Source organism: Panthera tigris, chromosome C1, assembly GCF_018350195.1.
Source record: "Panthera tigris isolate Pti1 chromosome C1, P.tigris_Pti1_mat1.1, whole genome shotgun sequence".
Classification (NCBI taxonomy): Eukaryota; Metazoa; Chordata; class Mammalia; order Carnivora; family Felidae; genus Panthera; species Panthera tigris.
In genome coordinates, this window is record NC_056667.1 from 30484929 (window position 1) to 30505297 (window position 20369).

The following is a 20369-nucleotide window of genomic DNA, read 5'->3' on the forward strand; positions in this document are numbered from 1 at the left end:
GGGCTGAGCTCCTGTGAATGGTGGAGCAGGTTACACACTACACAACATCCTTGACCAGCAGGGCAGGTGAGACTGAAATCCAGGATTTGTTCCACTTGCCAAGCTGTGTACCATGGCATGACAAGGCTGTATTTGTTCAGAAGAAGGGGTATACTTTTCTCATTAGGCCAAAGGTGCCATCCACTGGCCCAGCTGTATACTTAGGAGGCTGTTCACACTCAGAAGGGGTGGCTTTTCCTAATTTGCTCAAAAGGGCACCATATGGCCTAATTATAATCTTGGCTCTTGGCTTTTCTCTTCACTCCCCACTATCCACTCATTTGGGCTCTATGATGCTTTCCATTGGACAGAGGGAGAAACAAATCCATTGTTGGCTGCCATTAGCTCCCTTCTGGGGAAACTGCTCTGCTCACAGGCCCACATATCAGCACCTGGTCTGGCTATTGATGAATGGACCAAGGCCTCCCTCTGGAAGCCAAGCTGAGCCAATCAGACCCTTTTGCTTGAAAACTGGAACTAAGAGATGCAGAGTATTGTCAGCTATTGGTGAGTCTTGACACAGTGTTGGGGCTGCAGCCACTTTTGCAGGGAAACCAAGGAAATCTGAAGAGAAACCGAGGAAAAGAACACAGATACAAATATTGCCAAGAGGAAGAGAGCCTGTGAGGCCCAGAGAGGAGAAGGGAGAGACCTTGTGGCCAGTTTCAGTTCTTTTGAGGCCCAGCCATTCTTGATTTTTCATCTTCAGGGTCCCTTGTAATCTGCTCCTCCCTTCTTTGAACTAACTCAGGTCGGTCTCTGTTCCACATGACCAGAGTCGTTGCTAGAATAAGGACCTCGGCCCCAAGGGAGTCGTTGAGGCACCCCCAACGATGAGCTCCCCACCCCCCCCACCCCCGGGGCCTCTTCTCCCCTATCCCTAACCCCAACCCTATCTTAGCTTAGGGAAGAATAAGAGACCTCAGCATGGTCACACCTTTTATTCACTGTCAGTGGAAAAACACACCATACAGCACAGGGTTGAATAGTGAGGACAGTCACTGCGGGCACAGTCGGGAGCAGCACATGTGGAGAGGACAGGGGGCCACACTAGAGAATGAGTTGGGATGCCCCCCTCTGCCACCCAGCTCCCCTATTTCCCCAGGTCTCCACATGCCCACAGCCTCCACAAAGCAGGAAGGGCCATACACCTTGGGAGGCCTGGTCCTGCCCCACATTCTGGCAAAGGTAAAAGAAAACCTTGAAAATTTCAGAAAGAAAATTCCATGTTTTTCTGAGACTCTTCAATTGCAGAATTTGACTTTTTTTTTCCCGAAAATGATAAATAAAATACGTAAGAAATATATTCTTGCTTCCACAGTGATCCCTAAAGTCAGAACAAAACCTCACCCAGGGTGGATCTTCAGGAAAATGTGTTGATTTTGTACATTTTTGTGTAAAAACATTTACAGTGTCAGCTTACTACCCTGTGTAGAAACACCACATTATTCTCTCATTCTTTCTCTTTCCTTTCTCTTCCCTCCCCTCCTTCTCTCTCTCTCTCTCTCTCTCTCCCTCTCTCTCTCTCTCCCTCTCTCTGCAGCATGATGAAATTCTACCTCTAGAAATTGTCAGGAAAAGATTCAGTGCCTTAGCTTATGGGCTTCCTTTTTCTTAACTTTTGATTTGAAGGTAAGTTATATAATCCTGATTATAGCTCAAAGGACTGGAGTGGCCATGTGAAGTAGACCTTGCTGATGATTTTTAGAGATAAGAAATAAGGGGCTCATCAATCAGCCCCAAAGGATGAACGAGGACAGAATGCAGTTAGAAGGTAGATTCTGAAACCTTGTAATTCAGACTTGCTGCAAAAAGAGACAAAACTTCAAAAGGAGAGTTTGAATATACTCTATGTATTGTTTTCACTGTCTATATATTTTTGTGTCTCTACAAGTCATACTTCAATCTCCACTAACCTTGAGCTTTATGGCAAGTCCCTCATACTGGCACAGGGATTGGAGGCCTGCCTCTCTTCTCAGGGCAGGGTCAGTGCTCTACCACAGGAACTCCTGAGCATGCAGCCTGTAGGACATCCAGGAGCATGTGGGAGCAAGACGTGGCCTGCCTGGGCTCCTCCTATCAGCAAGATGGTGTTCCCAGTTCCCAGCCTGGTTTTATGTGTTCACATCACTGGGCTATCTGACAATGTTTGGCCAGACTGCAAATATCACTCACAGGATACACTGAGAAGCTTGGAGTGATCAAACATGCTCTCACGGGTAGGACTTACCCACCAACTGGAGAAAGACAAAAACAGTTCTCGTAGGGAGGAATAGGATAGTAAAGACAGTGCAAAGAAAGTGCAGGGTGCTTCCAGGGATCTGAGTCAGGGGCTTCCCAGGACAGCATTGACCTGTTAACAGAGCTGCCCAGAAGCAGACAACAAGATACTTAAAAATGTCAGGAGTTCAACCAAGCTCCTACTTATTTTTGGAAGACCACCACCTCAGAAACTTCTTAGCAGGAAGCATGTACAAGACCAAAACTAACTTAGCCTGCCCTACAGGCAACTTCATATGACTCAGATCATGGGTTCGAGCCTTAGCACTGTGCCACTCCCTGACCGTGTGCTCTTGCACAAGGGATTCCCCCCCTTTCTGTGTCTCACTTCCCAAGTCTGGAGAAAGAGAATGAAAATTTCTATTTCCTAGGCTGGAGAATAGAAAGAGATGGAGTACATGGCAAGCCTTTGAAAGTCATGAAGTTTTGCGATCGTGAGTTAGGTTAGATTCAATATTTGGGGGATGGGAACCCCAGTTTGTAAAAAGTCTTCCACTGGAAGTCTCAGCTAAGCCAGGCTGTTGAATATCTATGCATCTTCAGTGCTGAGTGGTAGCACAAGATACACCTAATGACCAGCTCCTCAGAGCAATGGAACATTCCTTGAGGCATTATTGGATAAAAACTTGCTGGTTACTGCCTGAGGATGTGAATTTCCAGCCTTACCACATGGCTGGTCATAGGCAGAAGACAGAAAGAGTGTGGCAGCTAAGTGGCCTTGCTACCTCCAAGGGCAGCAAGAAGGAAGGTCCAATAGAGTTTGGGACCAAAGGTCAGCATCCTCAAGCAACCTGCAAAGAAGGGAGGACAGGTGAGCACTCAGAAGAGGCATGCCGCATCTCTTTCCTGGAGACACAATCCCGTACTCCTGACTCGGCAATCACTCCCTGCTCCTACCCTGGGCTGACAGCACCTGTATACGAGATTGTTGTCACCAGCAGCTCAAGAGGAAGTCTGTCACTGCATATCAAAGCTAATTTCTGATCACAAGTACAGTAGAAAATAAAGTGAAAGGCTTGAAGGAGCAAGATTAATTTTCTGGCAGTCAACGCATGCAGCTGTATAGCTCACGGATCCAAAATCGGAAAGCGGACATCGGAAAGCAAAGCCAGTGCACCTGGAAGATGATGGATTACCTGGCAGACTGAGGATCTGGGGTTAGAAAAAGCCTTTCAAATGGAGCACATCCCCAGCACTTTTTAGGCATTTTGGTCCATAAGTGCAGTCTGGCAACCTGAACAGTGGCCAGGTGGTCCTCTTCTTCTAGGTCCTTCTGTTTCTGTAGCAGTGAAAGAAAAAGCCCCTCTTTGAAACTAGACCAAATCTGGAAAGGAACTACCAACATGTGGAAGATACACTAGTCTCACTCTCAGCAAACCTGTCTTTTCTGTTTCTGAAGTCGGCATCCAACCAGAGCAAGCGCATAATAGAGAGTTGCTCACTGAATTGAAAACGGTCATTAAAAAGGAAGCAGCAGAAGCTGCTGACAGTGACACCTCAGGACTTGATCTGATAAGAAAAAGTGTTATTTGGTAAGTTTGCTGGTATTTTCCCTCTTTTTTCTCAGCTCTCCCTCCCCCCCCCCCGCCCTGCAAAATTAGCATTTTCTATATTCGTTTAATCATTTTACAAGAAACTAAGTAATATAAAGTATGTTTTAATATCCTAAACTAATAAAATGACTTTAGCTCTTTCAAAGGGTTCTAAAAAAATAAGTATTACATAAATATCAGTGTTTCTTAAAACTTCCATTCACATGGTTCCTAGACTTCCAAACACTTTTCATTTCATCTCTCTGCAGCTCTGGGTGGAGCTGAGCTGAAAGATTTCATAGTTCCTTTCGAACTAACTAGCCTTTCCATGCCCTCTGCTCAGCTGTGTGTGACGTTTCCATCTGAGACTCTGACCACTGCCTCACCCTCCTTTATGAGCTTCCAGAGGGCATGGAATGTGTTCTGTAAAATACCATAACCTTAGCACCTAGAGGTGCCTGGCATTGAACAGGTGCTCAATAAACGTTAGGTGAAGAAAGGATTGAATGAACGTTCCAAAGGCTGGGGCTGGAGGGGCCAGGTAGAGTCAAGGGGGCAGGGCAGAGACCACCTTTAAGGAATTTACATCCTCAGCAAAGGACAGGTCCACTTTGGCCCTTTAATTGGGATCTGTGGGACCACATCCTGTAAAGCATAATCCCAGGAAGAATAGACTTTCAAAGCAGACCCACAGCCCCCCGTCCTCAACCCTGTCTCTTGGGGCAAAAGCCAACTCTCCATGCCCGTGTTCAGGGCCATGACTGCGGGGTGGGGCTAGACCACAGAATACCTGAGGATCTGTCTCTTTTCCAGGGTGAGGTGGTCCCTCAAGGATCTTGACTGAGGGGAGCAAGGGCTTGGGCAGAGGGGTGGGTGAGCCAGAGAGTGAGGCTAGAGTACCCCTCCCCCTGAGAGGTCATCGGGTTGGGAGGTGGCCACGCCCCTCCTGGCCAGGGGCCCTGCCCCTCACCACCCTCTACTTCTGCATGTCGCACTGAAGCAGTAGCACAATGGATGGGTCACTCTTGGCCGCCTCCTTGAACTCCTCCAGTGTAATCTGGTCGTCCTTATCCTGGTCCATCTTCTTGAAGATCTTGTCCACACGCTGCTGGGGCGTGAGCCCATCCTGGTTCATACGCATCATGATCACAGTGCCCACCATCTTGTAGATAGCCTGGCAGGGGTGGAGGGGAAAGAGGGGAACTGTGAACACCCACAGTGAACAGAGACAATGGCGGTGTGTGGGGGGGGGGGCGGTGCGGTGAATGAAGGAAGTCAGGGGTGGGCAGAGAGAACACTGGGAGATGGCAAGGATACTGGAAGGTGATGTATGGTCACTAAGACTGAATATTTAATGGTTATCTCATAACCAAAGATGTCTAAAACCCAAGTCTTCTCCTCCAACTTGCTCTCCCCCCAGCATTCCCTTTCTCATGAAAGAGCAAATTCATTCTTTTAGTTGTTCAGACCAAAAACCTTGACGTTCTTGACTCTCCCTCAAGTCCAATCCTTCAGCAAAACTCGTCAGCCCAGATTTTGCATTAGGTCCCATATCAACCACTTGCACTGCTCCTGACTGGCCTGCAGTGGAAACCTCCTAACTGGTCTCTCTGCTTCTGCTGCCTTCCCATGCCCTTCGTCTATTCTCCACACGGAGAACAGAGAGCTCTAAATGGTTTCCCTCTTGCTCAGAATAAAGTTAAGTCTCTACCCCAGACTGTGAGACCAGGATCCTGGCTGCCTACCTGACCACTTCCACTCTCCCCTCTCTCACTTCTCTCGTACCACCCTGCTCTCCTGGCTACTCCTTGAACGCTGCAAACACAGTCTCACCTCAGAGTCTTTGCATTTACTGTTCCCTCTGCACAGAATACTCTCCCCCACCCCCAGATTAATCTACATGATTAACTCCCTCACCTTATTCAGGTTGCTTCTCACATTTCACCCTATATACACCTCCTCCATCGCGTTAGCTCCCCTTACTTTGTTTTTCTTATGTCCTAACATTTATTGCTTCACATGCACAGGGTTTTTTTCTTGTTGTTTCAAAATATTCTCACTGTAGAAGGAATGCCCCCCCCCAAAAGCAGTAACTTTGAACAGTGCCTGGCACATGGTAGCACTCAATACATAGTTGTTGAAAAAATAATGAGTTAGAAACATAGGCTCTGAAGTCAGATTCCCTAGATTTGAATCATGAACCACCACTTGCTATGTTTCCACATCTGTAAAATGGGGTTTCTGCCAGTACCTACTCCATAGGGTTATTGGATAAAGCACTTAGCATAAGGCCAGTCCTTACACTGCACGCCCAACCAACGCTAGTTAGCCACACTGGGTCCTGGGAGGCGGGATGCGGGGGCAGGTGGGGTGCAGCGGGGATGTTCCTGAGGCCCGACAGTAAGGTGACTGGAGATGGCTGGAGAGGACGTGCCCCGAAGCCAGGAGCGCGTCACCCCAGCACACCCTGGCCTCCCGGATCTGCCCCAGCGCACCTCGATGATCTCCAGCATCTCCAGGCGCGTGATGCGCCCGTCGCCGTCCAGGTCGTACATCTCAAAGGCCCAGTTGAGTTTCTGCTCAAAGCTGCCGCGGGAGGTGACGGAAAGGGCACAGATGAACTCCCGGAAATCGATGGTGCCGTCGCCGTTCTTGTCAAAGGTGCGGAATGCGTGCTGCGCAAACTTGGAGGCGTCGCCGTAGGGAAAGAACTGAGGCGCGGACGCGGGTTGTGGGTGAAGCCGCAGTCTAGATGTCTCTGCCCGCCCGCGGCTGTCCGGCCCGCCCCCTGGGGTTGCCTAGCCCCGCCCCGGCCATCCGGCCCGCCCCCTGGGGTTGATTGGCCCCGCCCCTGGCCGTCAGCCCGCCTCCTAGGGTTGCCTAGCCCTGCCCCCGGCCATCCGGCCCGCCCCCTGGGGTTGATTGGCCCCGCCCCTGGCCGTCAGCCCGCCTCCTAGGGTTGCCTAGCCCTGCCCCCGGCCATCCGGCCCGCCCCCTGGGGTTGCTTGGCCCCGCCCCTGGCCGTCAGCCCACCTTCTGGGATGGCCTGGCCCCGCCCACCTTGATGTAGAGCTGCTGGAATTCCTCCAGGTTGAGGATACCGCTGGGGCAGTCCTTCAGGAAGCCCTTGTACCACTGCTTCAGCTCCTGCTCGCTGAATTCGGTGTTCTGAACCAGGTCCTCCAGCACCTCTGGGGCCAGTTTGCTGTTGGTCTTCCCCATGGCAGGGCCTAGAGGACAGGGGCTCCCTCAGTTTGGTTCAGGGCAAGGCCGCCTCACCAGCGGTCCCCAGGTCCCCATAGGACGGGTTCTCTTTCTCCACAACAACCCCTCCCATAACAAGTCCCACATTCTCACAGCCAGGATTCCTCCTTCCACAGCAGGATGGGTCTCCTGCTCTCACCTCCACCCTCCACAGCCTCCCCCGCCTTCCTACAGCTAGGCTCTATCCTTCACACACTTTTCCACAGGACGCCCTGCCTCCCCCACCCCCTTCCCCTCATCATACATTTCTCTCCCATAGCGGCCCCTCCCCGCTCCTGGCGGCAGGTTTTCCCTCCTGGCACCCAGGATCACCACCCCCAGGTCTCGGCTCCTGGCCTTCTGGCTGACTGGCGCTGATGCCACAGCCTGCATCCTCCCCTCTCCCGTTTACACCTGGCATAGCCCCCCACACCCCTAGAGTCTTAATCCCCTCTCCTTGCTATTTCGAGCTTTCCACGCTCGGCCCCTACCCGCCTCTGCAGGCTTTTTTCTGCTCAAGGACCTGAGGAAGGTTCCTCATATGTCCCGCCCCCGGCACCATCTCCCAAGTTCTTCCTCAAGGCTTTCTGGGCCACCCCAGCAGGAAGCTTGTCCCTCCCCTCCTCTGTACAAATAGAAATCCTAGCTGATAGCATTGATGACCCTGACTAATCCTGTTTTTCATTAGTCACTCATTCCCTGAGCATTTATTGAGGCTGGCTGTGCTAGGTCCCATGCCAGTGATGGGGATAAAGTAGATACGGGCCAACCTCAATAGCTCATAATTGGGCCAAAGAGGTAGCTGGCTGATTGTCAAGGGCCTTCAATCCATGCCAAGGAGTTTGGCCTTTACCCACAGGGATTTTAAAGCAAGGGCTGGGAAGATAGCATTCAGTCCATAAACACAGAATGCTTACAAATGTCAGGTCCTGAACTAGGCGCTGGGATGAGAAAGTAGGAATGTGTTTTAGAATTTTTCCTTTGGCTACAGCGTGCAAGATGACCTGGGTGGGGGAAGGTACAGAGAAGAGAGGGGCCTGCTGCATGGTTCAGGTGAGAGACGGTGACACCGAGCAGAGGCCGTGGAGTGACATGGATGGACCAAGCCATGTTAGGAGGAGGCGCTGGCAGGACTCGGGTGACTGAATGTGGGGATGAGAGCAACACAGAAGTTGAGGCAGAGGCTCAGATTTGGGGCTGAATGAGTGGAGGTGGTGTTGCTGAGAAGCGGGTTTGGGGAGGATGAAGAGCCATTCCCCCACTGGAACAGGAGCCCCTCATGTAGCCTGTGACAGAGGAGTTTCTGCAGAGGGAGGTACAGGCCCTCCCCAGATGTATCAGGAGTGAGGCCTTGCCAGGCCCTGAAGGCCAGGTAGACATTCTCGGCTGACCTCCATGGGAGGAATATCCCTCCAGGAACTGTTTCCAGGACCTGGCCCTGGAGGTGAGTTTGACCTGCCTGGAGTCTCTTTGGGAAGGCACCAGACTCCGACCCCAGGGTAACCTGTCATGAAGATACTCTGGAAGAGGAAGTTGTCAGGCTAGCAGAAGAAATTCCTCTTCCATAGCCCACTGCATGCCAGTGTGGCTTCTAATCCTTACTGCTAGGGGTGCCCTGAACAACCAGATCTGAGATTGGTCTGTTCCATGCCCCCTCCCTTGCTATGTGGCTTCAAGTTAGTTACAAGATATCTCTGGGCCGCACATGCCTCCAGTGTGCCATGAGAAAGATCAAGCAGGAGTGGGGGTAGCGACATCCTCCCCCGCCTACCACCCCCAGAGGATGAGGAATCCTCTATGCTCCCAGGAGAAGCCAGGGAGGGGGAGGCATGCCATCCTCAGGAACCCCGAACGTGGGGTCCAAAACAGCTGCACTGGGCACAAGGATGCCTCTGGAACACCTATGGGCAGAAGAAGGAGGCAACATCCCCTGCTGACCCCTCCCCAAGTCCAAAGCACACTGCAGGCTCAGGGTGTAGCCAAGCGAGCTAGAGAACCCAGAGGGAGAGGTGTCCAATAGGGGAGGTGGAGCCTTTCCCGCGTTCTTCTGGGGGATGTGCCTGAGCGTCTGTGTGAGGGGCTGGGTGTGGGCGGGAGCATGTCAGTGTATGAGACCGCAAATCTGTCAGAGTACACATGTCTGCGTGTGTGCGTCATGATGTCTGTGTGGCTCTGGCCTTCCGTCCCTTGACTCCTTCCTGCCTTGTGCTCCCTTCCCACAATTCTCTATCTCTTGGGGTCACACCTGTTCCCAGCCCCAATTTGGTCCCAGGCCCACTGAGGATTATGCCTCTTCCTTCATTTCTCTTCATTTCCTCTATTGTTCTTGGATTGCCAGTCAAAGCTGGCAGTCCCTTTAAGATATCGCCTTATTTGGGGGCACCTGGGTGGTGCAGTCAGTTAAGCATCAGACTCTTGATCTCGGCTCAGGTCATGATCTCACAGTTTGTGAGTTCAAGCCCCACTTCGGGCTCTGTGCTGAGGGTGCAAAGCCTGCTTGGGATTCTGTCTCTCCTTCTCTCTGCCCCTCCTCTGCTTGTACTAGCTCTCTCTCTGTGTGTATGTCTCTCTCTCTCAAAATAAATAAATAAACCTTAAAAAAAAGACATCCCCTTATTTTAGTGAAAACTGGAACCCAGAGAAAGGAGACAACTGGCTCAGAGTTACACAGCAGGTCAGTGGAAGGGTCCAGATGAACACCCAGGCTGAATCCATGCCACCTGCCTGGACTACTCTCACCAATTTATGACTCCTCTTGTCCAGTACAGACCTTCCCCACTCCTGCCTGCCTTCTGGGAAAACTTTAGCTCTGATCTCCCTCTTGGCCTCAGTGGGTCCATCTTACTGTGCTCCAGCCCACTGTATCTGACATCTAGGAAATATCCACCCCCCGGGGTGGCCCAACAGCTCCTCTGACTCCCCTCATCTACAACCAGACACCCTCAACCTGTGGCCATCTTCTCTCTCCATCGGCCCTTCCTTCCTTTCCTCCTCCATCCCAGAGTGGAAGTGCAATGTTAATTACCTTTACTTTCCCCTCTTCCTTTTCCCTAGGTCCAACTTGCAACCAAGCCCCGCTGTTCTTTCTTTTGATGCTCTCCTGGAAACTTCACCATGTCCTCTCTCCCCCCGCACAGCTAAAGGGGCTGAGATCCAGGTGAAGCACTGCATGCGAAGCCATGCCCATGGGCTCAGCTGCCTCAGAGGAAGTGTCTTTCTTCTGATTTCTCCGTTCTGAGGCAGCTTCACCTCTGGTTTTGCCCATAAGTATACGATATAGGCTAGAGGTGGATATGCCCATGGGCCCCTTGTACTCTAGAATCTTCTAGAATCTGGCATCAAGGTGCCCACCTGTCTAGCCTTACTTCCCACTGCTCCCCTCACAACTACATGCTTTTCAGTTAGTTTTCACACAGACAGGACCTATTTCCCTATTGCATAGTGGCTTTCCCCTCCCCTAATATCCTTTCTTCCCCTCTGGGCTGACGCAGCTATCCTCAGCACTCAGGCCTGGCTGAAGCCTACTTCCCAGCCTGGACAGTGGACAGTTAGCAGCATGCAGCCAGCCTTTGAGGGCTGTGGAACTGAGCCCCACAAGTGTGTGGACTCCAGAACTCTCTGACCCTCACCTTGTGCTCTAGAATTCTAGAATGGAACCTGATTTGGGAGAGATCTTCGTATTAAGCCCTGGCCCAAGTCAAAAAATATTCTTAAGTTGTTTGCTCAATGGCAAAGAGTTTATCCCCCTCCGCCATATTAACCAAGTCCACTTTGGGGCAGATCGGAGAGTGAGAAAAGCACTTTTCCCATCATTCCGAGTTCTGCCCTCTGGTAGCTGCCTCACACCAGTCCCGCTCTGCCCTCTGTGGCTGCGCAGAACTGCCGGCAGAGACCCAAAGGCCATGTCTGGCACAGAGTAGTTCAATGAATGCCCCTTGGTGGATTACACAAGAGGGGCAGAAACCTCGTCTTCCTCCTTGGAATGGCGTCAGTCTCTTTTGTTTATCTGTGTTCTCCTGCCATGGCACCCACTTCAGAGACAGTGGAACCCAGACCCGGGGAAAGGAAGAGTTCACTGAAGGCCAACTACAGCCCACCAGTAGCAAGGCAAAGGCCCTGGGGGCATGTTCTGTTGGGACTGTGGCCCCGCTGAACATCTGCAGGCTCCCCTGCCTACCTCTTGAGGGTTGCCCTCCAGCTGTGAAGGAGCTAGCACTGCCCCGTACACAAAGCTGCTGCCCCTCTGTGCTCACAGGCTTCTTCCAGAGGGCAGAGCTCCAGGTTGTGGGCTTCAAATGGGGAAGTGGCAGTGAGGGTAGGAGGGATTGAGGGAGGCAATAATCCCACACCCTCACCCAGCTTCAAAGGAGCTGGTGCTGAGACGGTTGCCATGGTGACAACAGCTCCCTGGTCAGGAGATTTTTCTCCTTCCTCTCCTCCCTTTGCTCCTCTCCAAGCAGCTGCCATAGCGGCACGTCTTCTCCCTCTCCTCCTTAACGAGGGGCAGGGCATTACAAACAAAACGTGGGCCCTAGTGACCACCTCCACTTTGGAACTGTCCATGCCACGTGGGCTGGTGGTCTGGGAGGGGACTCCGGACAGCTGAGACCGGGCCTTGGCTTGGAGAGTGTGTGGGAGGGGGAGGCCTGGGTAAGAAGCAATGCCCCCTTGGTGAGGACTAACGCCCCCCAGGCCTCCTCTCTGAAATGCCTAATGGCTCAGGGCAAGAGTGAAACGGTCCCATCTGCCCATAATTAGCCACAGAACCAGAACGTGTCAGGGTTGGAAGGCCGTTCAAGACCATCTCGTCAAGTCCACCCTCTGTCCGGCCCCCTTCCCCATTTCACGAAGGGCCAGAAAGGGAAGTAACTTGGTCAAAGGCAAACAGCAGGTGGGGCAAAGGGAAGATTTAACCCAGCTCTTCTGCCCTCCAGATTCAGGCCACCTTAGGGAAAGGAGTGACACAGTCCACATGGAGCTTTGGCAGATCCTTGTGGGGCAGCAGGAAGATAGGAGAGAGAGAGCGACTGAGTGCAAGAAGGCTAGAAAGGATCCAAATTAGAGATGTTTGAGAGGCAGGACTCAGCGCCTGTGAAGGGTGAGGGGAAAGGAGAAGGCTGGGACCTTGACAGCAGTGACAGTCAGGTATGGGTAGTCTGCTGGGGGTGGTGCCCCTGGTTCATCCTCCAGCCAGGATGAAAGAGGCCAAACATGGGACCTCTGCCTAGCCCTGGGACCATAGGAGGTGGCAGTGCTGTTGAGGAAGTGTGAGGAGAAGAACTGGGCGGGGGGGGGGGGGGGGGCGGTGTTCTTCCCTCCCCCAGGTATGCTGTGAGCTCTGTCACCTTGAGGGGTGGGAGATGGGGACAGTCTGAGGGGACAACGTGAGGTGGGAGTAGGCTCTCCATGGAGGTGGGGGCTGTCTTTGGGGACAGGGACCTTGTGATGTGAAGTGCAGAGCTAGCTGCTGGTGGGGCCAGGTGGCATGGGTGGGGGCTATCTGTGGAGGTGGGAGGTTGCCATGGTGCTGGGCAACTAACTACCCATACGCAAAGGGGAAGGGTGATTACTGCCTCCTCGAGCACCAGCAACACCACACCCCCAGCGTGGGTGGGTGTGGGTGTGGGTGTGTGTTGTGTGTGTTGGGGGCCAGAGCAGTGGGTGCTCTTACCTGAGCTGGGAGTAAGAAGGCGGCTCTGCCTCCTTCCCTGAGACCCATGGGGCCTGGATTAGGGTGGGAGTCCCTTCCCCGGGGGCAGCCCTCCAGATGCTGCCGCTTATGGAGGAACCAGGGGTCAAGGAGATGAATGAGGGGAACAGGTAGAGGAGAATGGGAACGGAGAGTGGAGGGGGAGGGGACAAGGGCCTCTGCCCGGCCCCGCCCGCGTTACCTGAGGCCGCTCGCCGGGTCGCTGGATGGCTCTGAGCCTCGGCGGGCCGCGGGGACCGAGACTGGCTGGCGGGCTGGAGGCCAGGCTCTCCGAGGTCCGCACCGGAGCCGCCTCCCAGCTCTTGTATCACTATGTCTCTCGGAGGCGACACGATTTGCATAAGCCCCGCCTCATCCCGGGCAGATCGGGCGTTGATTGGCTCCGCTGGGGCGGAGTGGCAGGCGGGGTTTCAGGTGGGGACTGGATGGCCAGTGAGGCCCGGCTGCCGAAGCGCGCCCCGCCCGCCCGCGCTGACCTTCTCGTAGTCGCGAGGAAGGGGGAAGGGCTGTGCCCCCGACTGTACCCCGCCCTAGGGTTCAGACTCCGGGCCTCAGTCTGCGGCCAAAGGTGATGATTGAAGTGGATTCGCGCAAACAACCGCACGGTTGCTGTGGAAACGGGAGAGCCACAGCCGAGTCTCTAAGCCTTCCCTTCCAGGGCCCCAGCCGGGGGTGGGGATGGAAGAGGGGATGAGTCACAAGATGCGACCCCCTCCAAGTCCCACCCGAAATTGGAGGAGGGCGACGGGGAGCTGCAGAGAAGCTGACTGGTGGAGGGAAGAGCTGGGGTGGTCGCCCACCCACGCCTTCGCTTCGCCCCCTCAACACACGCCCTGCGCTGCCGGCGGGGAACTGAGAGGAGGGTGGGCGGGCGCGGAGAACGCAGCGCCGATGGCGAAGCGCCCAACCTCTATCTGGACCCACGCTAGTCCTGGGCTCCCTACAGCCCCTAATTCCGATCCTCTCCAGACAGGCCTTCCTTATTGCTCACGGACCCCCAAGAGGTGTCTCGGGATCTCCCCCGGAAGGTCCCCCTGCCTACCCCATGCACCTTCCAGTCTCCACCCTCCCATCTTCCCGTCCCGCAGACGGAGCCGGTCCCCAGCCGCCGCCAGTCTCCCAGTCTCCGGCCTCGGATGTTGACACAAACCCGAGGTGGTTTACACTGAGTGAGTCTGGAAGGTTTCAGGGCCCCGGGAACACCTCTTCCCCGCACTTAGGGGTCTCCCCAAAGCCCGGACGGGCTGCCCTGGCTGCCCTGGCAGCTGAGAGCTCCCCACCCAAGGGGGTGGGAAGGAACCTTTTTATTCCAAACTGGGAGGGGGCTGGCCGGGAGGGGAGCAGGTATCTCTCCCGCTGGGCCACGTGCGGAGGAGGGACTTCTAGGCATCTGTCAGAAGTGGGGCGGGGCGTCTGGGGATTGGCCGAATGGGAGCGGGGATGCTGAAGAGCAGCGGGGGAGGGGGGGAAGAGGTGAGGCTTCTGCCGAAAGAGCAAAAGTTGAGGTGCGCCGGCTATAGGGGATGAGGACAGGCCAGCCAAGAATGGAGGCGAGGCTTCAACGACTGGTCCCCAAAATTCCCGGGCCAGGCTCCCGGCGGAAGGAACCCATGGACGTCTCTTTGTGGGAACCCGACCCATTCCTGTGGAACCCCCGTTTTGCTGTCCCCTTCTTACGGCTCCGGACTGTCTTCTCTCTGGGGCCCTAACAGGATGACAGCACTACCTGGGCCTCCAGTTAGCTGGCACATCCCTGGCCCCTTGATTGATGATTCACAGGGACAGGTGTTTGAAAGTCCTGACACTATCACTTCCTGAGCACCTTCACCTGCCCTGGGGACACGGAGACAGGCAAGAACTCATCCCTGCTCACAGATAACCATAATCCAAAGCATGAGGAAGTGGGAAGCAGCAGCATGGGTTGCTGGAAGTGGTATCTGAAACTCTAAAATGGGGCCCTACCTTTGCCAGTTATGCTACGTATTACCAAAGTCAAGACCATTCTCTCTCTGGGCTGCCCAGTCTACGGGAAGTTGTGGGAGCTGGTGCCAGAGGCCCAGGGGAGCAAGGGAAGAATTTCAAGTAGAAGAGTGAAGACAGACTGTTTGCAGCCCTGGACAGAATTGTGTGGGCATGACTCTGTTTCACTACACTTGTGAGCTCCTTAACAACAACTAACATATACTGATGAGAGCTTACTTTGTGCTAGGCATTGGCACTATGTAAATATGATGTACATTTTATATCCTAACACTTTATATGTATTACCTAATTTGTTCCTCACAAGAACTCTATGAGGCAGGTACTATTATGACTCCACGTAACAGATGAGGAAATTGAGGCTCAGAGCCCTTAAGTGACTAGCCCAAGCTCACAAAGCTAGTAAAGCTGCAGATCTGGGATTTGAACCCAAGCAGGCTGGCTCCAGAATACACTCTTAGACAGAAAAAACACTGCCTCTTTAAGATCTTTCAAGTCCTTAATGGCAGGGACCTTGGATTGGAATATGCTTTATCTGATCCTCTAAGGCATGAGAAAGGCAAACAAAGCCCAGCCTCCTGGGAGCAGCTTCTCGAACTCTGAAGTGGTCGAGACATAGGGTTCCAAGCTCTCCTGGACTGCAAGAGGTTCAGAATGTGGCTGCACCTGACTCCCCCATCCCCCACCCTGGAATCAGCATGGGATCCAGGAATCCCAGGTAAGCGGAGAAAGGAAGGCAAAGGCAGTCGGTGAAACAGGATATACTGGTCCTTCTCTGGCTGTTTAAACCAGGCAGGACCACTCATGCAGCCTCGCCCATGAATCATCCCGGGCCCTGTGACTGTTCCTGACCTGCCGGTCATAACCCATCTTCCCCTGCTTATAACACTTGAGATCCTGATCTTGATCCTGTCTCTGCCTTTAGGTTTGGAGTTTAAAGCAATAATGGTGGCTGTTACCGAGTTGCTTCCCTATGTACTAAACTCTCTGCCAAGTCCTTTATCTGCATCATCTCACATAATCCCACGGATGACCCCTGCCATTAAAAATATCTAACAATCCATTCAAACATGAGCATCACCAATCAAAGTGGATGCTGACCTTAGTGCTAGACCAAAGACTTAGTAGGTCTTCGTTCTGCCAAGAGTTAACACTTTAGTTATTGGATCAAGGGGAATAGTCAGCAGAAAAGCTAGGGATGGGCGGGGTCGGGGGTGGGGTGGGGTGGCGCCCAAGGCCTATGATTACCTATTTATCAATCAATTTGGAAGTATTTTGATGTTTTAACAACCAGTTCAGCTGTACCAGGCATGGGGACTGAATGTCAGCCCTAGCATACTTTATTTCATGGCAGTGGATGGAGGCTCAGAGAGCTTAGACAATTTGCCCATTGTAACACAGCTCATTAGCGACAGAGAGGACTCCAATCTAGGTCTGACTCCAGAACCCACACTCTTAGTACTGACTGACCTGTGTTCCTAGGAAGAGAGAGCTGGGGTTTCCACTTTCTGCAGCTAAAGGCTGAGCCAGGGGGATGTGGTTTAACTTCTGGGACTTTGTTGTGGCCTTACTATTCTCAGGCTTGGAGCCTTGGCAACACCTGTTCCATGTTGTTGAAAAGAGCAGGCCATGCCCCTGCAGAGTGAGGAGGGCAGGCTGTATGGGACAGCGTGCATGTGTGGGAGACCCCAAGAGCGGACACAGAGGGAAACCTCAGTAGGGTTTTGATGAGGACAGAGGTCTGCAGGCAGTGGACACTTCAATTTGCTTCACCAGAGTGCTAGCATTCCTCACATCGGGTACCCGACAACAACAAGGATGCCTTTATGATGGATAACACCTTCCTCACTCCCTGGGTTTCCTCAGACTTGGCTCCTGCAGTCTGGTGACAGCTAGAATTCCCCTGGGTCTTAGATATTTCAGTCTTTTTTGTGGCTGGGAGAGAGTGAGATCACCAGCTTTGGGCTCCTTCCTCTCCCTTATTGGCTAAGCGGGACATTTTTTTTTTTCTTTTCCAAAATAGAAATCTATTATCTTTTTTCTTTTCCTGTTAATACGTGATGGCTAAACAAATGATACAGAGAGAGTGGAAATTCCTGACCCCCCGCCCCCGCCCCCGATTCCTCCCTTGAGCATTTCCATGCAGGGGACCTTGCGTTTTTGTCTGCCCTTCATTCCCCTTCCTCTGGAGAAGCCCTATAGCATAGTGGGTTAGATGTGCAGACTCTGGAGCCAGGCTTTCCGGGTTTTCATCCCAGCTCTATCACTCGCCAGCTGTGTGACCATGGGCAAATTACTTAACCTCTCTGTGTGTCAATTTCCTTATCTGTAAAAAAGGGATAATAATAACAGTACCTATGTCGAAGGGCTGCTCAGTATTAAAATGAGTTAGTATATGCAAAGTGCTTAGAACAGATTTTGCTTTGGGGAATTACACAGCCCATATTGTGCACAGTCTTGGTGAAATTATCAACCCGGGTGCCCTGCCTTCCTGTGGACAGGGTTGGGCATGAGACCCCAGTAGGGTTAAATGGCTACCCCCACCCCCAACCCCGCCCAAGCGAATCTGAATCTTGAGTAAAGTGACTCAAGAACACTAGATGGTTACCGTTGGTTTATGCCAGGGAAGTGCTCTGATGACTGTCCACTCATTCCTGCTATCTGAATCCCCGGGAGTGACTCTAGTACACGCCCATGTACAAGACCTACTTCGGCTTTTCCTTTGGTTCTATGAACCACCTACATCCCTCCCCAAAATTTCTTTTCTTTTCTTTTCTTTCTTTTCTTTTCTTTTCTTTTTTCTTTTCTTTTCTTCTTTCTTTCTTTCTTTCTTTCTTTCTTTCTTTCTTTCTTTCCTTCTTTCATTATCTAGAGGAGATTTCTACTTGCCTGCAGAAAACATGTATGAGCTTGGCATATTTCTCTCTGTTACGACTCTTGCTTGCAAGTGACACAGAACCAAACTCACAATGGATTCAGCAAAAAGTAACTGTAGTAAGAGAAAACCCAGGAGGAGATTGGACTTTGGGGATGGCTTGATTCAGGGGTTTATACAGTGTGATTAATATCCGACCCCTTTCCAGGGCTTGGCTTTGCTCTCCCATGTTGACTTCATTCTTGAGATCCACATAAAGGCAAGATATCTGCCAACATCTCTGGGCCAACACACTCTCAGGTTGGAGTGCCACAGAAAAGAAGAGAGTTTCTCTTCCCCCAGTGCAGGTAGCCAGCATTCTGGGATGGTTTTCACTGGCCTGGTTTGGGATCCATGCTAAGCTCAGAACAGTCACTGAAAACAGGGGATACAGTGCACTGATTGGCCAAGGCTGAGTCACTTGCTCACCCCTAGATAAGGTCAACTCCTCCCAAAGAGTGTGTACCCAGAGTAGGGAAAGGTGGGTGTTCTTACCAAGGACAGCAGAAGTTGCCAAATTATAAAAACACATCCAAACTCTACTATCAGGGTACTGACAGGAAACAGATGGCACTCAAAGAGATGACTGAAGATAGGTCAGTGAGGGAACTATTTGCACAGATATGGGCAGGGTTGAGAGAAATCAACAAGGTATTATCCAACACTGGGGCTAGCACCCTTGGAGAGCCATTACCACCTCCAGACCCCAAGGGGCAAGGAGAGGGAGCAGAGCTGTTGTTGTAGAAGGGAGTCTTCAAGGGAAGCTACGGTCTTTGGTAAGGAAACACAGCACTGCCAGCACATAGCCTGATAGGGAGAGACTGAGGGTGGGTAGAATAAGCACCTTGACCTCCTTTTTTTTTTTTAATGTTTATTTTTGAGAGAGAGAGAGAGAGAGAAGAGACAGAGTGCGAGCAGGAGAGGGACGGAGAGAGGGAGACACAGAATCTGAAGCAGGCTCCAGGCTCTGAGCTGTCAGCACAGAGCCGGACGCAGGGCTCGATCTCACGAGCTGTAAGATCATGACCTGAGCCAAAGTTGGTCGCCCAACTAACTGAGCCACCCAGGCGCCCCAACCTTGATCTCCTTCTATTCCCACATCCCAGAAGTCTCCTACTTATGTCTCCCGTTGGCCAAACCCAACTGGAAGCCAGAGGGCAAAAAAGCCCCACTGATGCAGTCCCCACAGCAGCCTCCTGGAGCAGCACACAGAGGGCAGAGAGTGGAGGCAAGCAGAAAACAAACCTAACAGGAATAGATGATGCCTATACCTATATCTCTCTGTATACACACATTATGTATTTGTATGTAAAGTATCTATATATCTATCCAAGTGCTTAGGCTTTCAAGTTAGACAGCCCTTGGACAAGTCACTTCACCCCTCTGCAGTTCAGTTTCCTAGTCTGTAAGTGGGACTAATAAAATGAACTACTTGTTGTGTGAGGGTCCAGTGAAGATAGTCTTTACTGAAGTGCCTGTCATTCACATAAGCGTATGAACCATGGCTGTGAAAGTGCTGTATTTGTTGGAGCAAAGGCTAAGCTGCTGTAACAAATACACCCCAACATACAATAACTCAAAGAGAAGTTTATTTCTTGTTTACATAGAGTCTAGGGTCGCTGTCAGGTGGATGGGTGGCTCTCCCTCTTGCAGGGATTTGGGACTGGGACTCCATCTACCGTGCGGTTCCACCATTCCCTGGGATCTCCAGCCAGTGGAAAGGGAAAGAGAGAGTGGAGGAAGCAGATGGTGAGGGTGCCCAGAGAGTTCTAACTGGAGGAGGCCACTACCCCCACCTAGGCTGGAGGGGCAGAAGGGAAAATGAAGTCAGCCAGAGCCCATGCTCACTGCACCTGCTGCTGCCATCACCAGAGCCAACACTGCTGCTGCCCTGAAGGAAGCCAGGAACTCACCCTCTTGGCTGATGCTACAGTCTGGAAGTCTGAAGTCACTTGCTGTTGCTGTTGGACACTGAAAGCACAGCAACCAACGTGTGGTTACTCGTGCAGGGAATGGCGGTTATGACCCACAGGAAGAAGCCTACGCCAACTCACTATGGGCAGTCACAGTCACATGAGAACCTATTTTTTCCTTTCTCCCTCCACCCGAAAGCCCACACCAGAGAAGCAATCACAAGGAAGGGGGTGAGTGCCTAAGAGCTCCCTAACTGCCTCCAGCCGCTGGAGCCTTAAGTCTGCCCTTCACGGGGTGGGGCTGAGAAAGAGCTTTGAGTCAAATGTGAAACGGAAACTTTAATTGAAATTCAAGAACCAAAAGCGATTGAGATGATGGGCTCAGGATTGGGGTAGGGATGAGTGAGAGGGTGAGAGGAATCAACTCCCTTGTTCCGGTGCTGATCTTCTTAGTGACCTCCTTCTCCTGTCTGCCATTGCCAATCCCTGGCACAGCTCCTTCCTTACCCTGGCTCTGGTTTGCTTAGCCACTGAGCCCAGGGAATGCCTGGTCCTTTGGCAACCTGCATACACACACCCCAGCAGTCCTGGCCAGCTCTTAAGACTTCCAAGGGCCTTTGGGAATACAGGAGCAGATCAAGGCATTCACGGGCCAACCTGGCCATTAGAGGAGGTAGACCCACCATAGAGGCCCCATAGCCTCCGTCTGTACTCGTCGTGGAAGACATTTGGCTCAAGTTAGACCAGTGAGATGTTGT

The 20369-nt window shown here is 52.3% G+C and overlaps 1 protein-coding gene across 2 annotated transcripts; it reads right to left on the reverse strand.

The window, feature by feature from the left end:
* Positions 1-965: 965 nt before the first annotated feature.
* On the reverse strand, positions 966-13074 carry HPCAL4 (hippocalcin like 4). 2 transcript variants are annotated; one of them, XM_042997045.1, is made up of 5 exons: positions 12986-13074; positions 6912-7081; positions 6347-6562; positions 4847-5025; positions 966-3828 (listed from the first exon to the last, which is right to left on the reverse strand). In XM_042997045.1, exons 2-5 carry the CDS (start codon positions 7071-7073, stop codon positions 3633-3635), a joined length of 753 nt encoding a protein of 250 aa, XP_042852979.1. In that variant the 5' UTR covers positions 7074-7081; positions 12986-13074; the 3' UTR covers positions 966-3632. The 2 variants fall into 2 exon arrangements, with proteins under 2 accessions (XP_042852979.1, XP_042852980.1); XM_042997046.1 differs by lacking the exon at positions 966-3828 and having other exon boundaries at positions 3948-5025.
* Between the last annotated feature and the right edge of the window lie 7295 nt (positions 13075-20369).

Excerpts from the sequence above, each read along its gene's own strand:
- HPCAL4 (XM_042997045.1), bottom strand. The coding sequence starts at position 7,073 with ATGGGGAAGACCAACAGCAAACTGGCCCCAGAGGTGCTGGAGGACCTG. Across the intron at positions 6,563-6,911 it reads TCCAGCAGCTCTACATCAAG|TTCTTTCCCTACGGCGACGC; the intron begins GTGGGCGGGGCC and ends TCCGCGCCTCAG. Across the intron at positions 5,026-6,346 it reads AGATGCTGGAGATCATCGAG|GCTATCTACAAGATGGTGGG; the intron begins GTGCGCTGGGGC and ends CACCCCTGCCAG.